At 39.4% G+C, this 18,979-nt stretch overlaps 1 protein-coding gene across 1 annotated transcript in view; it reads right to left on the reverse strand.

Annotated features, from left to right (window-relative positions):
• Positions 1 to 321: 321 nt before the first annotated feature.
• TSPAN17 (tetraspanin 17) overlaps positions 322 to 18,979 on the reverse strand; it is a 34,183-nt gene continuing 15,525 nt past the window's right edge. The window contains exons 2-8 of the mRNA XM_053464176.1: positions 15,114 to 15,164; positions 10,142 to 10,288; positions 7,912 to 8,082; positions 4,750 to 4,875; positions 3,105 to 3,152; positions 1,770 to 1,886; positions 322 to 712 (exon numbers count right to left, since the gene is read on the reverse strand). Coding sequence (XP_053320151.1) covers positions 647 to 712; positions 1,770 to 1,886; positions 3,105 to 3,152; positions 4,750 to 4,875; positions 7,912 to 8,082; positions 10,142 to 10,288; positions 15,114 to 15,164 — 726 coding nt within the window. The 3' untranslated portion in view covers positions 322 to 646. The remainder of the gene's footprint in view (positions 713 to 1,769; positions 1,887 to 3,104; positions 3,153 to 4,749; positions 4,876 to 7,911; positions 8,083 to 10,141; positions 10,289 to 15,113; positions 15,165 to 18,979) is intronic.

Below are 18,979 nucleotides of genomic sequence, written 5' to 3' on the forward strand. Positions count from 1 at the left end.
AACAAAAAACAATAACTATAATAAAATCCACATAGTTGGCAGCACTGAATACTGGAAGGATTAATATACATTTAAAAAAAAAAGCGTAAAGCTGTTGATCCTCCAGTGTCAGACAGGAACGAGAGACTTCTGGCTGATGCCCCACTGTTTTCATGAAGCAGCAGATGATGAGGAGCAGCCAAAATAAAGGTCCTATTCACAAACAGAGCTTTGAGGCCTCTCCAACAGATGGAGGGTTGAGATGGTGCTTACAGTCTTCTCAAGTTGTAGTATATATATATATTTTATATATATATAAATATAAATCACAGTCACGCTGCCTTCTTATTTTGCACATGCACCTATTTACATACTGGCTACCAATGCCAGCCCCTCCATGCCCAGGAATGGAATGAAACTAGGGGCAGGAAGTGTGGGTTCGGGGGTGAGGCATGGCATGAGCCTCACTAAATATATAACACATGGGGGGAAAAAAGAGCAAGACCACCATCAAACCAGTTTGGCCGTTGTCAAAAAGAAACAAAAAAGGGAGTCCCTCAAAGTTTATGTGGGGTAATTTGTGTCTGTGCGATGTTGCAGTGCAGTTCCATAAGGGTGGGCTCCAGTGTCAAGAGGTGTCCAGTGGCAGGGCATGGAGGGAATTTAGTCACCAGTTTGCCTTCACAGCTTTGATGTCACTGACTAGATTCTGAGCCAAACATATCCCAAAAATCTGAAGAAAAGAAAGAACAGAAATGTTACAACCATAAAATAACAATCCATTTCTAATGTACACCACAATTCAAACAAAGCCAATAAAAAAACAACAATGCAAAGCTATATTGATAAAATATGGCTTCTATTTCAGGTGAGTTTGAAGACCACTGCAGAAGGAACTCATAAGGGATTAGAATCACCAAAATAAAAAACTTTAACAAAAAATATTTGAAAAGAATCACCAAAGTGTTTTTATAAACCTTATTGATAACCTGTTAACAGGAAGACAAGACTATATGAGACTTTCAACAAGGCCCAAGCAGTCTGCACATGCAGGGATGTCACCAAAAAACAAAAAAACTATTTAGAAATATAGCGTGGTTTTGGATTATTATTCCTCCCTACTGAAATATCAATTTATATATTTTAGTAAGCTAGGGCCACTTTGTGGCAGCTGATTGATTCAGTCAACCTTTTTAGGGATGAGGAAGGCACAGGAAATTCATATGACTTCAGCCACTTTTTGCTACCCTATTCAACATTTGTATGGTAAAACAGACCCTTACTTTTAAATGTAAGCATATTTTCCGATAATTAAATTGACCGACAAACAAATCCATGGCTAGTTTTCATAAATGACTATTTTAATAGGAAGCTAAAAGATTTGCCTGCACCATATTATCTCTTTCCAATGAACATTGAAACGTAGCTCTTGAACAGAAGAGAATTGTTTTTCATTTTAGCGAAGGCCTGACCTTGTGGAACAAGCCAGAATGATGTACGACTGGATATTTTTCACTTGTATGGCAACAGTGGGTTACAAGAGCTATAGTATTTAATAACGTTAAGCTTTAGTTCAGCTTTTCTGACACCTGTGTGAGCCGTACAATAAATCTTGAATACATCTAGGGCAGCGGCGCTCTATAAGACAGTCTAGACGGCAAAAAACACTCTTAACTCATCTGTAAAAGTTTAGACTTTTCAAAACCAAAAACATTTTTGGGGGCAAGACACTTATTGTTAAGAAAAATAATTTAACTACTGAACATGTATAACATGTAAAATAAACCTACCTGCAAGAGCGCAACAGCAACAAATACCCCGGCAACAACTATTAAATTATCTTGAAGCCACTTTTCAAACTGGCCAACGCATCCCTTCGTGTATATATAACTTTGCTGCTCTAGCTCCTGGAGTGAAGAAGAAAACAGGATTAAGTTGAGAACTGAAAATAGTCATTCAAATAGTTTGCATACCCCCCCCCCGAAAAAAAAAAATCTAATTAGCTTTCATTTGTATCTTTATGTGCCTAGTAAATGTAGCAGATTTTATAAGCGCATGTCTTATATACAGACATCACCAAGGCATGTCAGTTAATGATAGGTCGTGACTGTCTTTGCAGTGACAAGATTGTAAGCTTGCGAGCCGGGCTCTCTCCACCTAATGTATCGGTTTGTCTTAGTCTGTCAATTCTCATCTTTTCATACCCCTTGAATATATGTATCGCATTAAGCGCTGCGTAAATTGTTGGCGCTATATAAATAAAAGATAATTATAATGATTCAGAGGGGCTTATGTATGAAAAACAAATGCAGTGTAAAGTTTGATAAGTCATCTTATCACCATAGCAACCAATAGGATGGCGCTGTCAGAACAAATATTCCTTTAGTTGCTATGGGGGCAAGATCACTTTGGAACAAAATCACTTTTAATACATAACTCCCACAAGAAGGGGAGGAATGTGTAGCGAGATCTACGCCACAACAAGACATCTCAGGGGATGTTTGAATGAGAAGCCATTACCCCCAAGGCTTGCTGAGCTTGGCACGCTATGGTTTTTGTTCAAACCTCCTAATAGACTGTAAGCTTACAAGAGCAGTGCCAGCCTCTCCTTATGTAGCAGTATGCCATACGTATGTTGTTATTTATTTTCTAGATCCTGCTGGTGTCTTAAAATAAAATGTAGCAATTTTCAAAGTTTTATTCACATATGTCCACAATCAGCTCTGACATCATCAGGTTTTCATTATAGAATTTCCACCGTAACAGACCTTGTGTGTTACGGCCTCATGAATACATTCGTAGGACAGATCACTGTGCTACACTATTACAAAGTCATTTAGCGGTCTCTAAACAAAGCATTCAATCTAATGCATACTGATCAATGAACTCGCTACACCCATTAGAGTTGCCTGTAGTGACAACCGTAGGCACTTGCATGTATAATGATTTTAGCAAGCTCTACAATATGCTCCCCTTTGGGTGATAAAAACAGTGTACTCAAAACAAATATGTCCACGTTACCACAAGGATGTTATCTCTTCACACAAAAAAAAAATGAAAAAAAAAAAAAATCTAATAATGATGAACACCCACATACAAAAAAAAGGTATAAAGATAAGTCTTACCAGCTTTAATCTCACATCATATCCACACTGTGTGTTTTGAACATCTTCCTGTGGAGAGAATTACAGGAAATAAATTAGGAAGAAAGATGACTCATAGTGACAACCTGTCTCGCTGGCATGCCTCAGGGATGATCTACTTTCCTGTATATGACAGTTCTAGAACATTTTAGGAGGAGGTATGGCAGTAATCTCTCCATGGAACCTAGAATGGGGCCTTCTCCATCATAGAATTCGGAGGCAAGCGATAATATAACACTGTATAATATCTGTACATGACCTTACACCGTAGACTAAAGGCAGAGTTGTAGCTTAAATTACTTGACTTCACCATACAATATGAAAGTTCAACCACAGTGATTTCTTCTCCTAAAAACTCTCCTGCCAACTCTCCCTTTAGTGAATAGGCTCCTAAAAGGATGAACCTGAATTTAAGGTCAAAGTCAAGATAACCGTGTACACAAAATATGAATAATCACATTTAACCCCGAATGGATGTAATTAATAAATAAAACATAACTCCATTGGCTTTACTTATGCAAATACCTAAAACTGGAGCTTCGATAAGACTAAAAAGTATTCTTTGGCAACTATATTCTCATTGCTCAAGCTGAAGAAAATGTCCTTTCAATGTGTTTTAACCAATTTCATTAGGCTACTGATGCATGCTATAGCATTCAGTGGACAGAAAGGATATTTTATTATTGTAAGGATTATTGTATGTTTTATCTTGGTAAAGTTTCATTGAAAATTAATAAAATGTATTCCTTGGACAACTACTGAATGTTAATACTTGGTAAAGCAAATTTTGATGCAATTACAGCTTTACGTTTTTTGGGCCCCAGGTTGGCCGGTTTGGATGGACGTCACTTGTAAAACATAATTTTCAAATAGTGCCACAGATTCTCAATGGGATTAGGGTCAGTACTTTTGGACATTCAACTTTTTGTTCTTTGGAGAGGCCAATGTTGTGTTGACCATGTGGATCATCGCTCTGCAAGAAACACCTTTTCACCCTAACGTTTTTTAAGGATTGAACCAGGTTTTCTTGTAGTATGTGCTTATACTATATAGGGCAGTCCCATGTTTTCTAGCAAACTCTGAATATACTGACTAATGTAGAATACTATTGTTTCTTTTCTTTCAGAACCCCAACCTGGCCAATGATCGTTAAATGGTGTAGTTTTTATCATGGAACCTTACATTACATTTAATGGTTCACAGGTAGTGGCAAACAACCAGTTAATAATGCCCTCTTTAGGGCAACTTCTTTTAGCTTTGTAAACTGGGAGCTCGAAACACACAGGGGTTTGTTTTTCCGACATGTATGTTACAATAATTGATTGATTTTGAGTTTCAGTATTCCAAATTAAAAAGTAATAGAGAACATTTCAATGTACAACTTCTAATTCAATTATATGAGTGAACTGGTTAGGGGTCTAGATACTTTTGTAAGGCACTGTAAATATAATAATGTATGTATACATACTATGCATACTATATATGCATGTATACAAATAGGAGAAAAAGAAAGCAGAGAAAAATAAAAAGCTAAAAAATAATAGACACAGATTGGAAACAGAAAAAGATAAAATCATAGAAGGTTAGTCTTGTTCTAATAAGGCAACAAGGCTTGTTGGTCTCTCACCGCTGGGTCTTTTACGCAGCAGGAAAAAGGTACTCCACACCGCTCCCTGCTTGGATTGGAGTCTGTGCAATTAAAATAAATGTTGAGGTTCCAGTCGTTTGGTCCATGAGCTCCACAGCAAGACCACTAGGTATGAGAAAGCAAAGTTGTCACATTCACAAAGTAAAGAGGGTGCATACAAAAAAAACAAAAAAATCAAAAACTACTAAAGCTAGGTGCACTCTGAAGCCAAGCATATTATATTTTAAAAAAATGCTCAAAGCAAAGATTGAAAAATCCCTAAAAGATCATTTGAATCAGTTAACATTTTATTCTGATCTTTTGATCGACACAAGAAAACAAAGAAGATCCTTTGCGCTATATACTAATATGTGCTAACTATCAAATACACCTGGGGATTCCCCACACGACTGATTGTTTTGTCTGAAAACACGCAACACGTTTTTGATTCTCCACAAAAGATGTAACCGTCACGGCTAAACCCCGTTGCTAATCCATTATTTTGCTTTAGACATACTCAGTTCTTTACACGAATACCAAATAACTTAAACACCTTCAGTCCGGGGGGTTTTCATTAACAAAAGGACCAAAATATTTTGTCATTTTTACCATATGTAAGTTAAACCACAATTCCTCTTTTCCATATTTGATTTGTACCTGCACAGCTGAACAATGACGCAAATTTGTGTTCAGCAACATCTCCAGTTTGGGGGTAGTTTTTTTTTTTTTTTTTTTTTTTTTACTTATAGTGGATGCGCTAATGCGCTAAGTTATTTTATTATTTTCAATGTTTGCACTATTCCCAGTGCAGTATGGCTCATGGTCCCTTTGGGGATCCCTCAAATATAATATATTTATATATATTTATATTTGGAAGGACAGAAACTATATTTCTCCCTCTACACTGTGATCAGCAAGCAGGGCTCCATTATTGCACTGTCTTTTGCAATAATTGCGATCAGCCAGCAGGAGGAGCAATGGGAGAGCCCAGAAGACCCTGCTGCGGCTCTCCTGTCCTCAAGTGAACCTCTGGTGGGCGTCAGCAATGACACCTACTGGAAGGGAATGCCCGATCAAGTGATCAGGCATTCCGTGAATAATGGTATGCCGTGCTCGTGGTGACTGATCTCCCATGTAGCAACTGGAGGAAGTACCTGTACGTCCTAATGGGCTTCTTGCCACAGGTTTTAAGGATGCACAAGTACCGCCTCAGGGGACTGAAAGAGTTAAGAAATAACTTTCAGAACTGCTTTCTTAAGACACTTTGAAGCAGGTACAGACTGGGGTTACTAAAGATCTTCTCCAGCCGTTTTTGATCTGTTGGCTCTGTTTTGGATAATTGGTAAAAATTCTTTGTTAGTTTTGAATTAACAGACAGTCCAGAGTTAAGTCCTATCAATAATTACATAATGAATTTTTCTCTACCCTCTAAAGCAATTTTCAATTATTTAAGAACAAATCACTAGTTTAACTGTCAAGAACTTCTTTTTACTCAAGAAACAATAAAACAATTGACATCAAGATCTATATACTAGAATACCCAGACGAAATGGAACAAATCTCTAACTCAGGCATATAATGCTTTTCACTGCCTTTACCTAAGGGAATATACAATCCTGAATAGGTAGTATTTGATTCCAAGCCTTAACAAAAACGTCACCAGGAAAACCCAACTTCTGTTGGGGATGTGGCAGGCATAATGGAAATGTAATTCACATATTCTGGCAATGTGACTTAATTAAGTTTTTGGATAGAGGCCTTTAAAACATATTAACGATTTATGTGATCTCATGCTTTCTATGTGTCCAGGGATAGCTTCCCTCCATCTGAAATTTCCTAAATGAAATTCAATGTGTGATCAATTATTATAGATATTCTACTGGCAGCAAAACTAATTATAACAAGGAACTGGAGATCACCCAAACTCGTATCCTGGGAAATGCTGGTAGTACAAGTATTGTCCCAATGCAAAATGGAGAGAGATATCTCTGACGGGTCATTTTTATCTGTGGGATGATTGGATTAACAAACTAGACCTAAACTCACCCTGTCTGGGACTTCTATCAAGAATTTGGTTAAATAAAAGTCTAAAATAGGGACTAAAAAAAGCGGAGCTTTTGCCCTACCAATTTGATTTAATATGCCTTCAATTTAATATGTAGATGTTTTATAAATTTGCTGTGCTGCACTTATTCTTTTGTTTCCATTGGAAAAGCCTGTGCAATAAACTTAGCCTGACTCTGCGTCACTGAGACAGTCCTTTATATAAAATACGGATGCTGTCACACACACACAAGGTGAGTCCCACTCGCTGAGTAGGGTTTTGTTTGTTTCTGTATTTAGCATCCCCTGATGGAGTGGAGGCATATTCACAGCTAATGGAGTAATTAAATGCTATGCAGTCAGAAACCTAGTAATATTTTTTATTATTAATAAAAAAAAAGAATATAGTATGCTACACTTTTCTCCAACAGTTTTAAGACCACCATGTGATTGTTCTTGGTAATTCCACAAGGGGGCACCCTTGCTATGCACATACTTTCAACTTTTCAAATGCAGGAAGGAAGGCATAACAAATTGAGGTGAAAAAAGGTGAGGAACACAAGGGGCAGCTCAACCACCTGGCAAGCAAATGGTTATAAGAAACCATGCTGAAAAATCCATGGGCCTTCTTGTAACATTCTTACCAGGTTGTTAGGTTCCAGTTTCCACTGCGTTATTTACAGGAAAAAGGGTTTTCAATAGTTTTACAAATGTAAGATATTAGAGGAGCAAAGAGTCGGGAAAAGTTAAAAATACAAATATTTAAAAAATAAAGATTTCTGAACAAAATACAGCTTTTGACATCTTTTGGGATAATCGCTATTAAAAAGAGAAAGGCTACATTGTTTACGGCTTTAGTATTTAATCGCTAAAATGAACAAGAAAGGCCAGCTTATTTTGTTTTCCTATTGGCTGACATTATCTGACATCTCAGTAAACCACACAACCAAAAAGAATCACAATGAACACTAGCTTTTAGAAGCAGCCAGTACCAGTGATAAACCGAAGTCCGCTTATTCTTTTAATTTTTAAATGCTGCTTTAAGTGATTTGGAAGAAGCCGCTTTTTGTACAGATCTGGGTTTTTTTGGATGGGTTGGTAAAATAGTTTTAAACTTACATATTCCTGAGCAAAATCTATGAGGTTCTGCAGGTCAATGTCATCGCGGTAAGCCTTCACGTTGTTGTTAATGAAAAAGTTGAGTTGATCCTTGATCCAGTCCTTGAACACGAAGGCCAGGATACCTGCCGTCAGCTCCAGGAAGAAGATCAGTCCCAGGAAGACTGAGAACTGCACAAAACAGCACCAGTATTCAGGCCATTGGTAAATCCCATAATAAAGCAAGATGTTAAATAATGCGCATAAAACATTGTTAAGGAAGAGTATATAAGATCTCTGGAGTATAAGAGCTGCAATATTTCAAAGACCTAAGCTTCTAATGGTAGAAATTCCTGGCCTCAAGCTTCTGGCATTACTAGCATATTGAGTGAAGTGGATGGATTAGTGTATTTATTTATTAAGATCTACACCATTTTTGGGCTGTTTTGTTTAAAAACAAAGCATTTAAAAAAGCAACATGAATAGTAGCTGCAACAGGTAAGAAAGGAACCTGTGTTACTTTCAGATCACTGCCGTGACACCCGCTCAGCTGCATCAGTCAGTCCTTTGGCAGACTCATAGCCCCCAAAACCAGCAGTGGTTCAGAGGCAGGAAAGTGCCGTTCTTATGTAAGGCAAGAAATGAGGGCAAGGCGATCATCTGTCAGTAACTGAATTTTAAACTTACTTAAATATCCTTTCGGGTCTATCTTTATATACAGAACAACAAGAAATACAAATGGTACACTCCATCGTGTGATTATGGAAGCCATGTGGCTCTTATCTTTAGGTAAGGAAATTAGTAATGATCACTGTGCATCATGATAAGGGTTGATTTAGCTTGTCACTCTTAAGGCAGTGAATGGTAAATGTGCAGATGTCGTAACCGTATAAAACTGGGGGTGTCTCTATTGTCTCTATAGGCATTGCCACCCCTCACAGTGAGTTGCTAAAGGTTTGCTGCCTTTTAAAAGTGGCATGAAAGAGGACTGTTGTGCATGTAAAGCGAGGAGATCCTGTAGCTAAACAAGGTCATGAGAGACTGTTATTCTTTTCTTCTGAGCCCTTAAAGTCCTACTTAAAGGAAATCTGAGATGTTGGTCTAAGATCATGGTACCCACATTAGAACATGTATTCAAGAAAAACATTAAGCAAGCCCTCTCCCTTCTTAAACCACAGAAGACAAGGCACATAATAACGCCATCCTACACTTATGAAAAAGCCACAAAAAGGAGGGTGCAGCACTGGACTCAAAACTATTTTACAGTATCAGATTCTTCACCAAGGTGTAACGCACTTTGTGTTCAAGTATTTTGGAGATTGTCAGCCTAACAACCAATGTCAGCGAAAGCTCTGTGATTGAAGTAAGAATTTGAGTAAGATATGGAAGTTGCAAGAGATGGTGTTGACCATCAGTGGTTGAAATCTCAAAAAATGTAAACAAAGGGTAACTGCCTGAGCCTGTACCCTCCTACTTAAATCCCTCTTAAATCTTATTCATGTTATAATCTATGCAAAAAAAAAAATAGAACACACCAATACAAATAACTTTCAAAACGTCTTCAAGCAGTAAAGCTACTGCTAGTTGTAATATTTTCTGGGCAAAGGCCAAAGGTGAACCACAATACAGAGTACATTCCCCATCTCCCAAGGGCAGTGAACCAGCATCACAATACCAGCAAACTATGGCTGTACATTTATAAGGTTAATCTTGCAAAACCTGGTTACCATAGTGTTTTGCTTTGTTGAGCACAAAACTATATGCATTCTACAGTTTGTTTTATCTTTAAAAACTATGGTACAAAGTCAAGGATGACCAGGGAGTCAGGTTCATACCTGGGGATATGTGAAATGAGCTGAACTAAGACACAAAAGGGCATTTTTATAAACCTTGAAAACCTCTACATGTACTTCAAAATGTTATGTATTCTCAAGTATGAATAGACGGGACACACTCTACTTCAAGTATATGACTGAGGCAGTCAAGACCTGAATCTCCATTTCCAGCTGGACCATAACTATCATTATCCTTAGTCCAACAGCAGGTGGAGAACCAGTCCTGGTCTTCCATCAGGGTATAATGGGTTTTGTTTGTACAAGCACAATGGCATTAAACAGTATGCGCCTTCGTACTGCTTATCATAGCACAGAACCCTCGAGGCACGGAGGTGGTTGACCTCATTATTTGTCATCTGTAATCTTTTTTTTTTTCTTACCACAAGAAAAATTACTTTTGAGTTGATGGTACTTACAAACTTTAAGAGTGTGGTGTTCTCCCGCAGAGCTCCAATGCAGCCTGCAAACCCCAATATAAACATGACAGCCCCCGTAACAATGAATAGCCAGACTGGGTCAAAGCCGCCAAGATCAGTGATAGACGAGATGTTGGAGAGGACACCCTGTGGGGAGAAAAATACAATATGACAAAGGGAATACCATACTAGGCCTTTTTCCTACAAGGTAGAAGAGATGCATTCAATTGTGTTAATACATGCTGGATGACTGGATGACATTTAATACATAGGAAAAAAATTGTTTGGTTTGTGTTGTTGGTTTTGGAACAAGATGAGCCAGAACATGTGAAACTCCAGATATTATCTTGCTACACCCTTTTCAAGGATGTATCTCTATGTACGCGTAGCCAAGACACAGAGTCCTGTCCTCCACCTAACCTGACACGCTGACCTAAAAACTGTATCATTTCCAAAAATTCCAATTTCTATACACCGATGCAGAAAATGTGAATGCCCGAACGGTATACAACTATAACAGCTGGATACAAATAATAACGGTCATTAGATAGGTGTAGCAATTATGTTGAAACTACTTGGATATTCAGTGGATGCAGTTTTTCACACAACATGGTTACTTTGTTTGGGATGTAAAAGGTTGAGTACGATATTCAGAAGTTGAATTCCCAAACTGTTTCTTTAACCCCTTCGTGACAAAGGCTGATTTTACTTTTTGTACCCTTCGTGACAATGGCCTTTTTAACATTTCTGCGCTGCTTGTGTTTAGCTGTAATTTTCTTCTTTCCCGTTTACTGAACCCACACACATTAGATATTGTTTTTTTTCAGGACAAGAAGGGCTTTCTTTAGATGACATTGTTTTGATTGTATCATATTATTTACTATTAAAAAAAGTATAAAATATGGTGAAAAATTTAGAAAAAAATGACTGTTTCTAACTTTTAGTTGAAAAATCTTTTACTCATCTATAAAAGGTAATTAAAAAACCTGCTAAATAGATTCTACTATTTGTCCTGAGTTTGGAAATACCCAATGTTTTTATGTTTTTTTGCTTTTTTCTACCCATTATGGGGCAATAAGTACAGGTAGCGTTTTGCTATTTCAAAGCCATTTTTTCCAAATCTGGTAATTCTTCCCCCCATGTGCCATTTCGGGTATCTTTGAACCCGGCCAATGCATTTTACCCCATCAAGTCATATATTTTTGAAAACTAGACAGCACAGGGTATTTCAAATGCTGGTATTTTAACTCTTTCCATGCACTTATTCTACCAGCAGCCTATGTCAAACTTTATGGTAGTCATTTTTTTGCATTTGTTTTGCCACACACATTTTACTTCAGGTATGAATTAAAATGTTCTCGTTTATGTCACTATCACAAAACACCCCAATATGTGTTCAGCAACATCTCCTGAGCGCAGTGATACCCCACATGAATGATTTTGCCTGGCTGTTTGGGGGCAAAAGGGCCACATTTGGGGCATGCACATTTTTCAATGTTGAACTTTGGCATTTGGGGATGCACTGCCCATGCCCTATTTGGTACATCTTTGAGCCGGGCCATTTCAGTGTGCCCAATAAAACCATATATTTTTGAAAACTAGACACCCCAGGGTATTTTAAATGCTGGTATTTTAACTCTTTGCATGCACACATTTTACCACCAGCATTTTTTCAAAGTTTGCAGTAGTATTTTTGTGTGTGTATTTTTCCCACACACACCTACTTTATGCATGAATTTACAGCTCCTGGTATATGCCTCTGTCACACGACACCCCATAATGTGTTCAGCAACATCTCCTGAATGCAGTGATACCCCACATGCATGGGTTTGTAATTTTTTGGGGGAACTAAAAGGCCACATTTGGTACGTGTGCATTTTTCTAATTGGAAATTAGATGTGTGGCCATCCTTCCCCCGGTGTTAATTGGGACATTGTTGAACCCGTGCAATTCAATTTACCCCATCAAATCATACATTTTTTAAAAGTAGACACCCCACGGGCATTTAATATGCCAGTATTTTAACTCTTTCCATGCGAGAATTGTTTTAAGCTAATATGCTAATTTTAGGACTTGCTCACAAAAATATATTTTTTATATATATATTTTATTTTTTTTTGCCTTTTTTTTAAAAAAAAATTAACATTTTTTTCAACTTGGAGGTTCCCCTGATAGTGACATCAGTGGGAAATGATTTTTACATTTTACTGGTTTTTTACTATTTTTTTCTAATTATTATTAATTTTATTTTATTTTTTAATTTATTTTTACTAATCACACTGTGATTAGAAAGCTGGGCTCCATTGACTTGCATGGTGAATGCAGTACCTGTATTCAACCTGCAAGTGGAGCCAGAGTTCTCTAGATGGTCTGGACCATCTAGCGAACTTTAAAACTTGTTTGTATCTCTTGCAGGGCGGCGGCCATCTTGCTTGATGGCGAAGATCACGGGCAGCTGCGGCTGTGACCGCTCTCCGGAGCGGTCACAGCCCATCGAAAGGTAAGTGTTTGGTGTCGCTGGATGCCTCCTGATCGAGGCATTCCAGCGACACCATTTAAGTTTAGGAGGCGATTAAAACGGGCGTCCGCCGCCATACAAAGTATGGCGGATGTTGACGCCCCGTGGAGGGGCCAGAGATCGCGGCGTTGCTGAATGCCTCGAGGTCGCTTTTTGGGTGCCAACGCTTTTTGGGTGCAGAAAGCGAAAGTAGATCGCTTTCTGCACCCGTTTAAAGACGTGCCGGTCCTGGCACGTCAATTGTCGTAAAGCACATGCTTTTCCGTGTCGTGCCAGGACCGCCAATTGTCGTTAAGGGGTTAAAGGAATGTTTGAAAATATTGATGTTGTTTATGTTTTTTTTAAGGGAGCCAAGAGACGTGGATGGTTGGTAAATATAGCAGACCAATTTGCTGCAATGCATTCATTCAGCGTTCATCCTAATTCTACCCATAATGCACTGTATACATATTTAATATTGTTATTGATTTTTTTTTGTCTAATTTTGGTGTCTTAAGACTTTTATTAAAATTAAGTAACACACCAAAATTGGACAGAAAAAAAAAATCAACAATATTGCTGTTATATATATATATATATACACACACACACACACACACACACACACACCGTATTTTCGGGCGTATAAGACGACTTTTTAACCCGTGAAAATCTTCTCAAAAGTCAGGGGGTCGTCTTATACACCGGGGAGAAGACGCCTCCACTGGGCTGGTCTTCAGGGCCGCACAGAGATAGGTGCAAGATCGTGATCTCCCCAACTAGCCCTGATCAGCGGGAGCCCGATGAGCAGGGCTGGTTGGGGAGATCACGACCTGCCTCTAACTAGCCCCACATTACGGAGCTTGAGGTCTGGCACTTCAGACCTCGGCTTCCGTGCTCCCTAATCACTATGCGCTGGCTATTGATGCCGAGCGCGGGGATGACGTCATATCCCGACGCTCTGCATCAATTGCCGGCGCGTAGTGATGAGGGAGCTGTCTGAAATGACAGACCTCACGCTCCCACAACTGGATGGAAGATAGAAGATGAGAAAGGTAAGAGATTAGGAGAAAAGGGTGCAAGTGCAGTGTATGTATATATATGTGTGTGTGTAAGGTCAGTGTATGTGTATGGTCAGGTGTGTGTAAGAGCAGTGTAGGTATTTGTGTGTTTGTAAGCTGGTATATATATATATATATATATATATATATATATATATATATATATATATATATATATATATATATATATATATATATATATATATATATATATATATATATATATATATATAATGTGTGTGTGTGTGTAAAGGCAGGGGTGTGTGGTGAGGGCAGTATATAAATGTGTATGTATGGACAGGTGTATGTTAGTATGTGTAGATATATATATGTGTGTGTGTGTGTAAGGGCAGTGTATGTATGTATATGTCTGTGTATGGGCAGTGTATGTGTATGGACAGGTGTGTGTAAGGGCAGTATATGTGTATATGTGTGTTTGTAAGCTGGCGTGTGTAAAGGAAGGGGTGTGTGAGGGCAGTGTATGTCTATACATGTGTGTGTGTGGACAGGCATATGTCCTATTGTGGACAGGCATATGTCCTGTTGTATCCAAGTAGGCTTTGTATACAACAACCAGCCAATCACCGGTAAGGTACATCGCTTGCCGTGATTGGCTGGTTGTTGTATACTGGGTGGAGGGGTAGTCTTGTACGGCGAGTATAGCCCAAACTCTATATTTTAACTGGAAAACTTGGGGGTCGTCTTATACACCGGAAAACATGGTATATTAATACTGTTATTTAATTTTTTTGTTCAATTTTGGTGTGTTACTTACTTTTAATAAAAGTGTGGCTATTTATTTATTATTATTAATTTTATTTTAAGGTTGTGGGTCATTTTCGGTTTCGGCCAAGTGAATTGTGAATTTACGGTTCAGAATTTTCATTTCGGTGCATCCCTAGCTTATTCTCAATTGACTATTGTTTCATATGTATAGAACAAAGAGGGACCAGGGAGGTATGTCACCAGCTGCCGCATCCATACAGGCATTCATTTTAACGATTAGGAAATAAATGGGTTATGCTCGCAGGCAGCCCTGGTTATGTCTTTAAATAACAATATCCCATAACTGTAAATCAGACTAATCTCTATCACATAGCAGTCCTCAATCACTGTGTGCAACATGTAAACATCTTTCAGCAGACGAATATTTTATTATTCATAAAGCATACCAATAGAACACACACCATATAAAAAGCACAGCACTAATGAGGAGAACAGGGGAAATCTATGGTTCTATAACTTGCAAATTAGATACAGTAGTATTCAATCTCTGGGGGTTACCATAGGGGTGGCACAAAAAACTGAGGCGGCAAAGTTATTAGTGTAAAATACATGATTTTTACATGAGGGGGAAACCTCAAAACTGCAAGGATAGAAATTAGTTGAAAGTTCCTTTAACATTTGAACTTACCTTCTCGGCCCATGCCCACAAAGCAATCGCCAGGAAAGCTGCCCCCAGCAACTGTAAGAGAGAAAATAAATTATATTATATATATATATCTATATATAGACAGGTTCTACATAACATGTCTAAACCAGCTTTTTTCCCCCCTTTTCTAAACAGGCTCAGAGTACTTTAAGGGTTCCAAGGTTAAGAAGCACTCATTACAATGAATAGCATTCCTACTCCCGTTGTTCCTTTTTGAACAAAAGCCCACAGTATTCTCACAGTGTTACTCAGCTCACAGAATTCACTCCCACAGCGATATCAGATTCACGAGATCTGCCATGGAGAGAATTGGTCAACAAAGCAACAGTCTGGCAGCAACAACAAAAAAAAAAAACATCTTAAAATCTTCTCAAAATGTGCGTCATCGGGAATCTATGAATCACAAAAGCTACTTTTTAATCTTACAAATACCAACCCACTGATTTTTCTCCCTTTTCATTTTGATACATTTTCCAAGGCTTTCTAAATGGCCAATCACGTAGTCTGTTTATCAGCTGCTCCAATACGGTTGTTAGTGCATGGTATTGGACTTGCTACTTACTACCTTGTGGACAGCGTTATCTGCCGGTAATACACAGGCACAGCTTTTGGGAATCCCCAATTTGCCATGAATAAGCGAGCATTGTTATCATTGACGTTCAAACTCCAGTCTCTCACTCTGCAGCACACAGCTTATTTCCACAGATAACTAAAGATCAAGACTCAACTCTGATGTCAAGAAAGCAGATGTGAAAGATTTAACTAGTTACACAGAGACATGGTTAATGGCAGATAACTTTTTGGCCCATCTGATCCGACCATTTATGTTCTTGCTGTGAAATCTCAAACCTTGGGTTTAGTCCCTGGCCTTGTCTTATATACAGGATCATTGTGTGCCTCATCTTATGCATGTTTAAATTCTCTATTATTAACCTCTACCACTGCTGATGGAAGGCATCTTCTGGTTTATGACCTCTCATCCCAACATTTCTCTTCCTTGACTTTATGTGCATTATGCAGAAGTGTAGTTTGAAGTGATATATAGAATAAAATAAGCTCTGGAAGGTTTATGAACTAATAGTAGATATGAATTGGAGCTTTTCATGGGCTGAGTAGGTCTTTGCTCCTATTAATACAATCAACAAAGCACACTCAGAAGATAACACATATCTGTTCTTGGCATGGATGATGCTTTCCGCTGGCAGACTGGTTCTAACCACACCCATTACCACAAGCCTCAATCTTATCAACCATAAGTCAACACCAGTTTGAGCCATCTGACCATACACCCGATATCATTGCTACGCAGACGAACCACAGCTCTGCAGCGTACGTGGTGTAACGCCACTTTATCGGTTCCCAATACATGTAAAATCAAGTTCTTGAAGAAACTCCACAATTATACACATTTTTTTGATCTAATCACAGCCTTCCACAGTGTAAGAGCGTATTAATTTCAGTGTTGGCTGTGGTTAAAGAATAGTCTGCATCAAAGCATCTACAATGCAAAGAACATACTATATCTTCTGACCATGCATCGTTGGTTTTACTAACGTTATTAAACATGCTGGTTTAAGTAACAATGTAAGACTTGGAGGATGCCAGTGCTGTCAGTCACGTGATATTTTGCATGACTTCCCCTGCACAAATCAAAACGAGATGATTCTTTATGGCAATACTATGAAGTCCTTCCTACATAGCCGTTCATTAGTCAGAGTGTCTGGCAGGGTGATTAAGACTCTGGCAGGGTGATTAAGACTGAGGCAGAGGAAGATTCAGAGTGTCTAGCTAGACTTGAACACATTCTCATGGCTAATATTAAACGGTCTTAAAACATTATGCAAACACTATAACTGTTAATATTTTTTTTTACTTATTTTTAACCCCTTTGTGACTGGACTGTTTTTCAAATGTTGTACCCTTCGTGGCTGTTTGTTTTTACATTTCCGCTGTGTTTATTTTTAGCTTAGTGTACCCACACAAATTGTATTTTTTTTCAGGAGGAAAGGGGCTTTTTTTAGATGCCATTATTTTGATATCATATAATGTATTATAATAATTAAAAAAAACTTTTTCTGGCTTTTATGTAAAAAAAAAATCTTTTAAGTGTTTAGAAAAGCTAAATAGATTCTACCGGTAATATTTCCTTTGAGTTTTTTTTTTTTTTTTTTACAAGAAGCATTTTGCTATTTCAAAACCATTTTTTATTATTAAAAATAGGGCTGCAACTAACGATTATTTTAATAATCGATTAATCGGCCGATTATTTTTTCGATTAATCGATTAATCGGATAAAAAAAACAATATGCAAATTTTTCGTTTATTTAAAAGAATTTTGCATTGTGCCCCCACCCCTTTGCACTGTGCCCCCACCCTCACTCTGCCCTGCATCCCCACCCCCACTCTGCCCTGCACCCAGTCTCACAGCCTGCCCTGCACCCAGTCTCACAGCCTGCCCTGCATCCCCACTCTGCCCTGCACCCAGTCTCACACCCTGCCCTGCACCCAGTCTCACACCCTGCCCTGCCCTGCACCCAGTCTCACAGCCTGCCCTGCATCCCCACTCTGCTCTGCACCCAGTCTCACACCCTGCCCTGCCCCCCCACCCCCACTCTACTCTGCACCCAGTCTCACACCCTGCCCTGCATCCCAACCCCCACTCTGCCCTGCACCCAGTCTCACACCCTGCCCTGCACCCAGTCTCACACCCTGCCCTGCCCTGCACCCAGTCTCACAGCCTGCCCTGCACCCAGTCTCACAGCCTGCCCTGCATCCCCACTCTGCTCTGCACCCAGTCTCACACCCTGCCCTGCCCCCCCACCCCCACTCTACTCTGCACCCAGTCTCACACCCTGCCCTGCATCCCAACCCCCACTCTGCTCTGCACCCAGTCTGCCACCCTGCCCTCCCACCCCCACTCTGACCTGCATCCAGTCTCCTGGCCCCACTCTGCCCTGCACTCACATCCTGCCCTGCATCCCCTGCCCCCCCACCCCCTGTGCCGCGGACCCCCCACCCCCTGTGCCGCGGACCCCCCACTGTGCAGCGCACCCCCCCACTCACTGTGCAGCGCACCCCCCCACTCACTCTGCCGCGCACCCACACACACACTCTGCCGCGCACACACACACACACACACACACACACACACACTCTGCCGCGCACCCAGTCTCGCACATAAACATTCGCACAGACAATAGACATAAAGAGTACTTACCTCCGCTACGAACTTGTTCCACTTCCAACTTGATAGTAGACGCGCGTCACCTCCGTCGTCACGTAGCTTGAAGAAGGCGGAGACTGCAGAGCGTGGAGCAGAAGCGGGGAACGCTGGCGGAGGTAAGTAAAAGGAGCCTAGTGCTCCAACGACGAATCGATCACTCGATTAATCGATAACGGAAATCGTTATCGATGATTTCCGTTATCGATTATTATCGATTTTATCGATTCGTTGTTTCAGCTCTAATTAAAAAGTTAATTTAATTAGTTAAAACAGTAAAAAAAAAGTAAAGTAAAAAAGTAAAACAGTAAAAAAACGTTAACCCTTAAAAAATGCGCAGACAGCAAAAATTTTGTGATCAATGGCAAGAAAGGGTTGAAACCCCTTCCTTGCCAAAGAATATGCCAAGGAACATCATTGGATGTTCCTAAAGCAGTCACACATGCAGCATTTGAAAGTTATGCTGCCTTTCAATACAGTGAATGTGATTGCTCCAGAAAGCGATCACACGGAGCGCTGGCATATTTTTTTGGTGTTGCTAAATGCCTCGATTAATCAGATACTAGTGATAAAAGTTGGTGGGTGTATCCCATTAAGTACAGTTTAATTGTCACAGAATATCTCTTCC

The sequence above is a fragment of the Spea bombifrons genome, chromosome 4, assembly GCF_027358695.1.
Source record: "Spea bombifrons isolate aSpeBom1 chromosome 4, aSpeBom1.2.pri, whole genome shotgun sequence".
NCBI lineage: Eukaryota > Metazoa > Chordata > Amphibia > Anura > Pelobatidae > Spea > Spea bombifrons.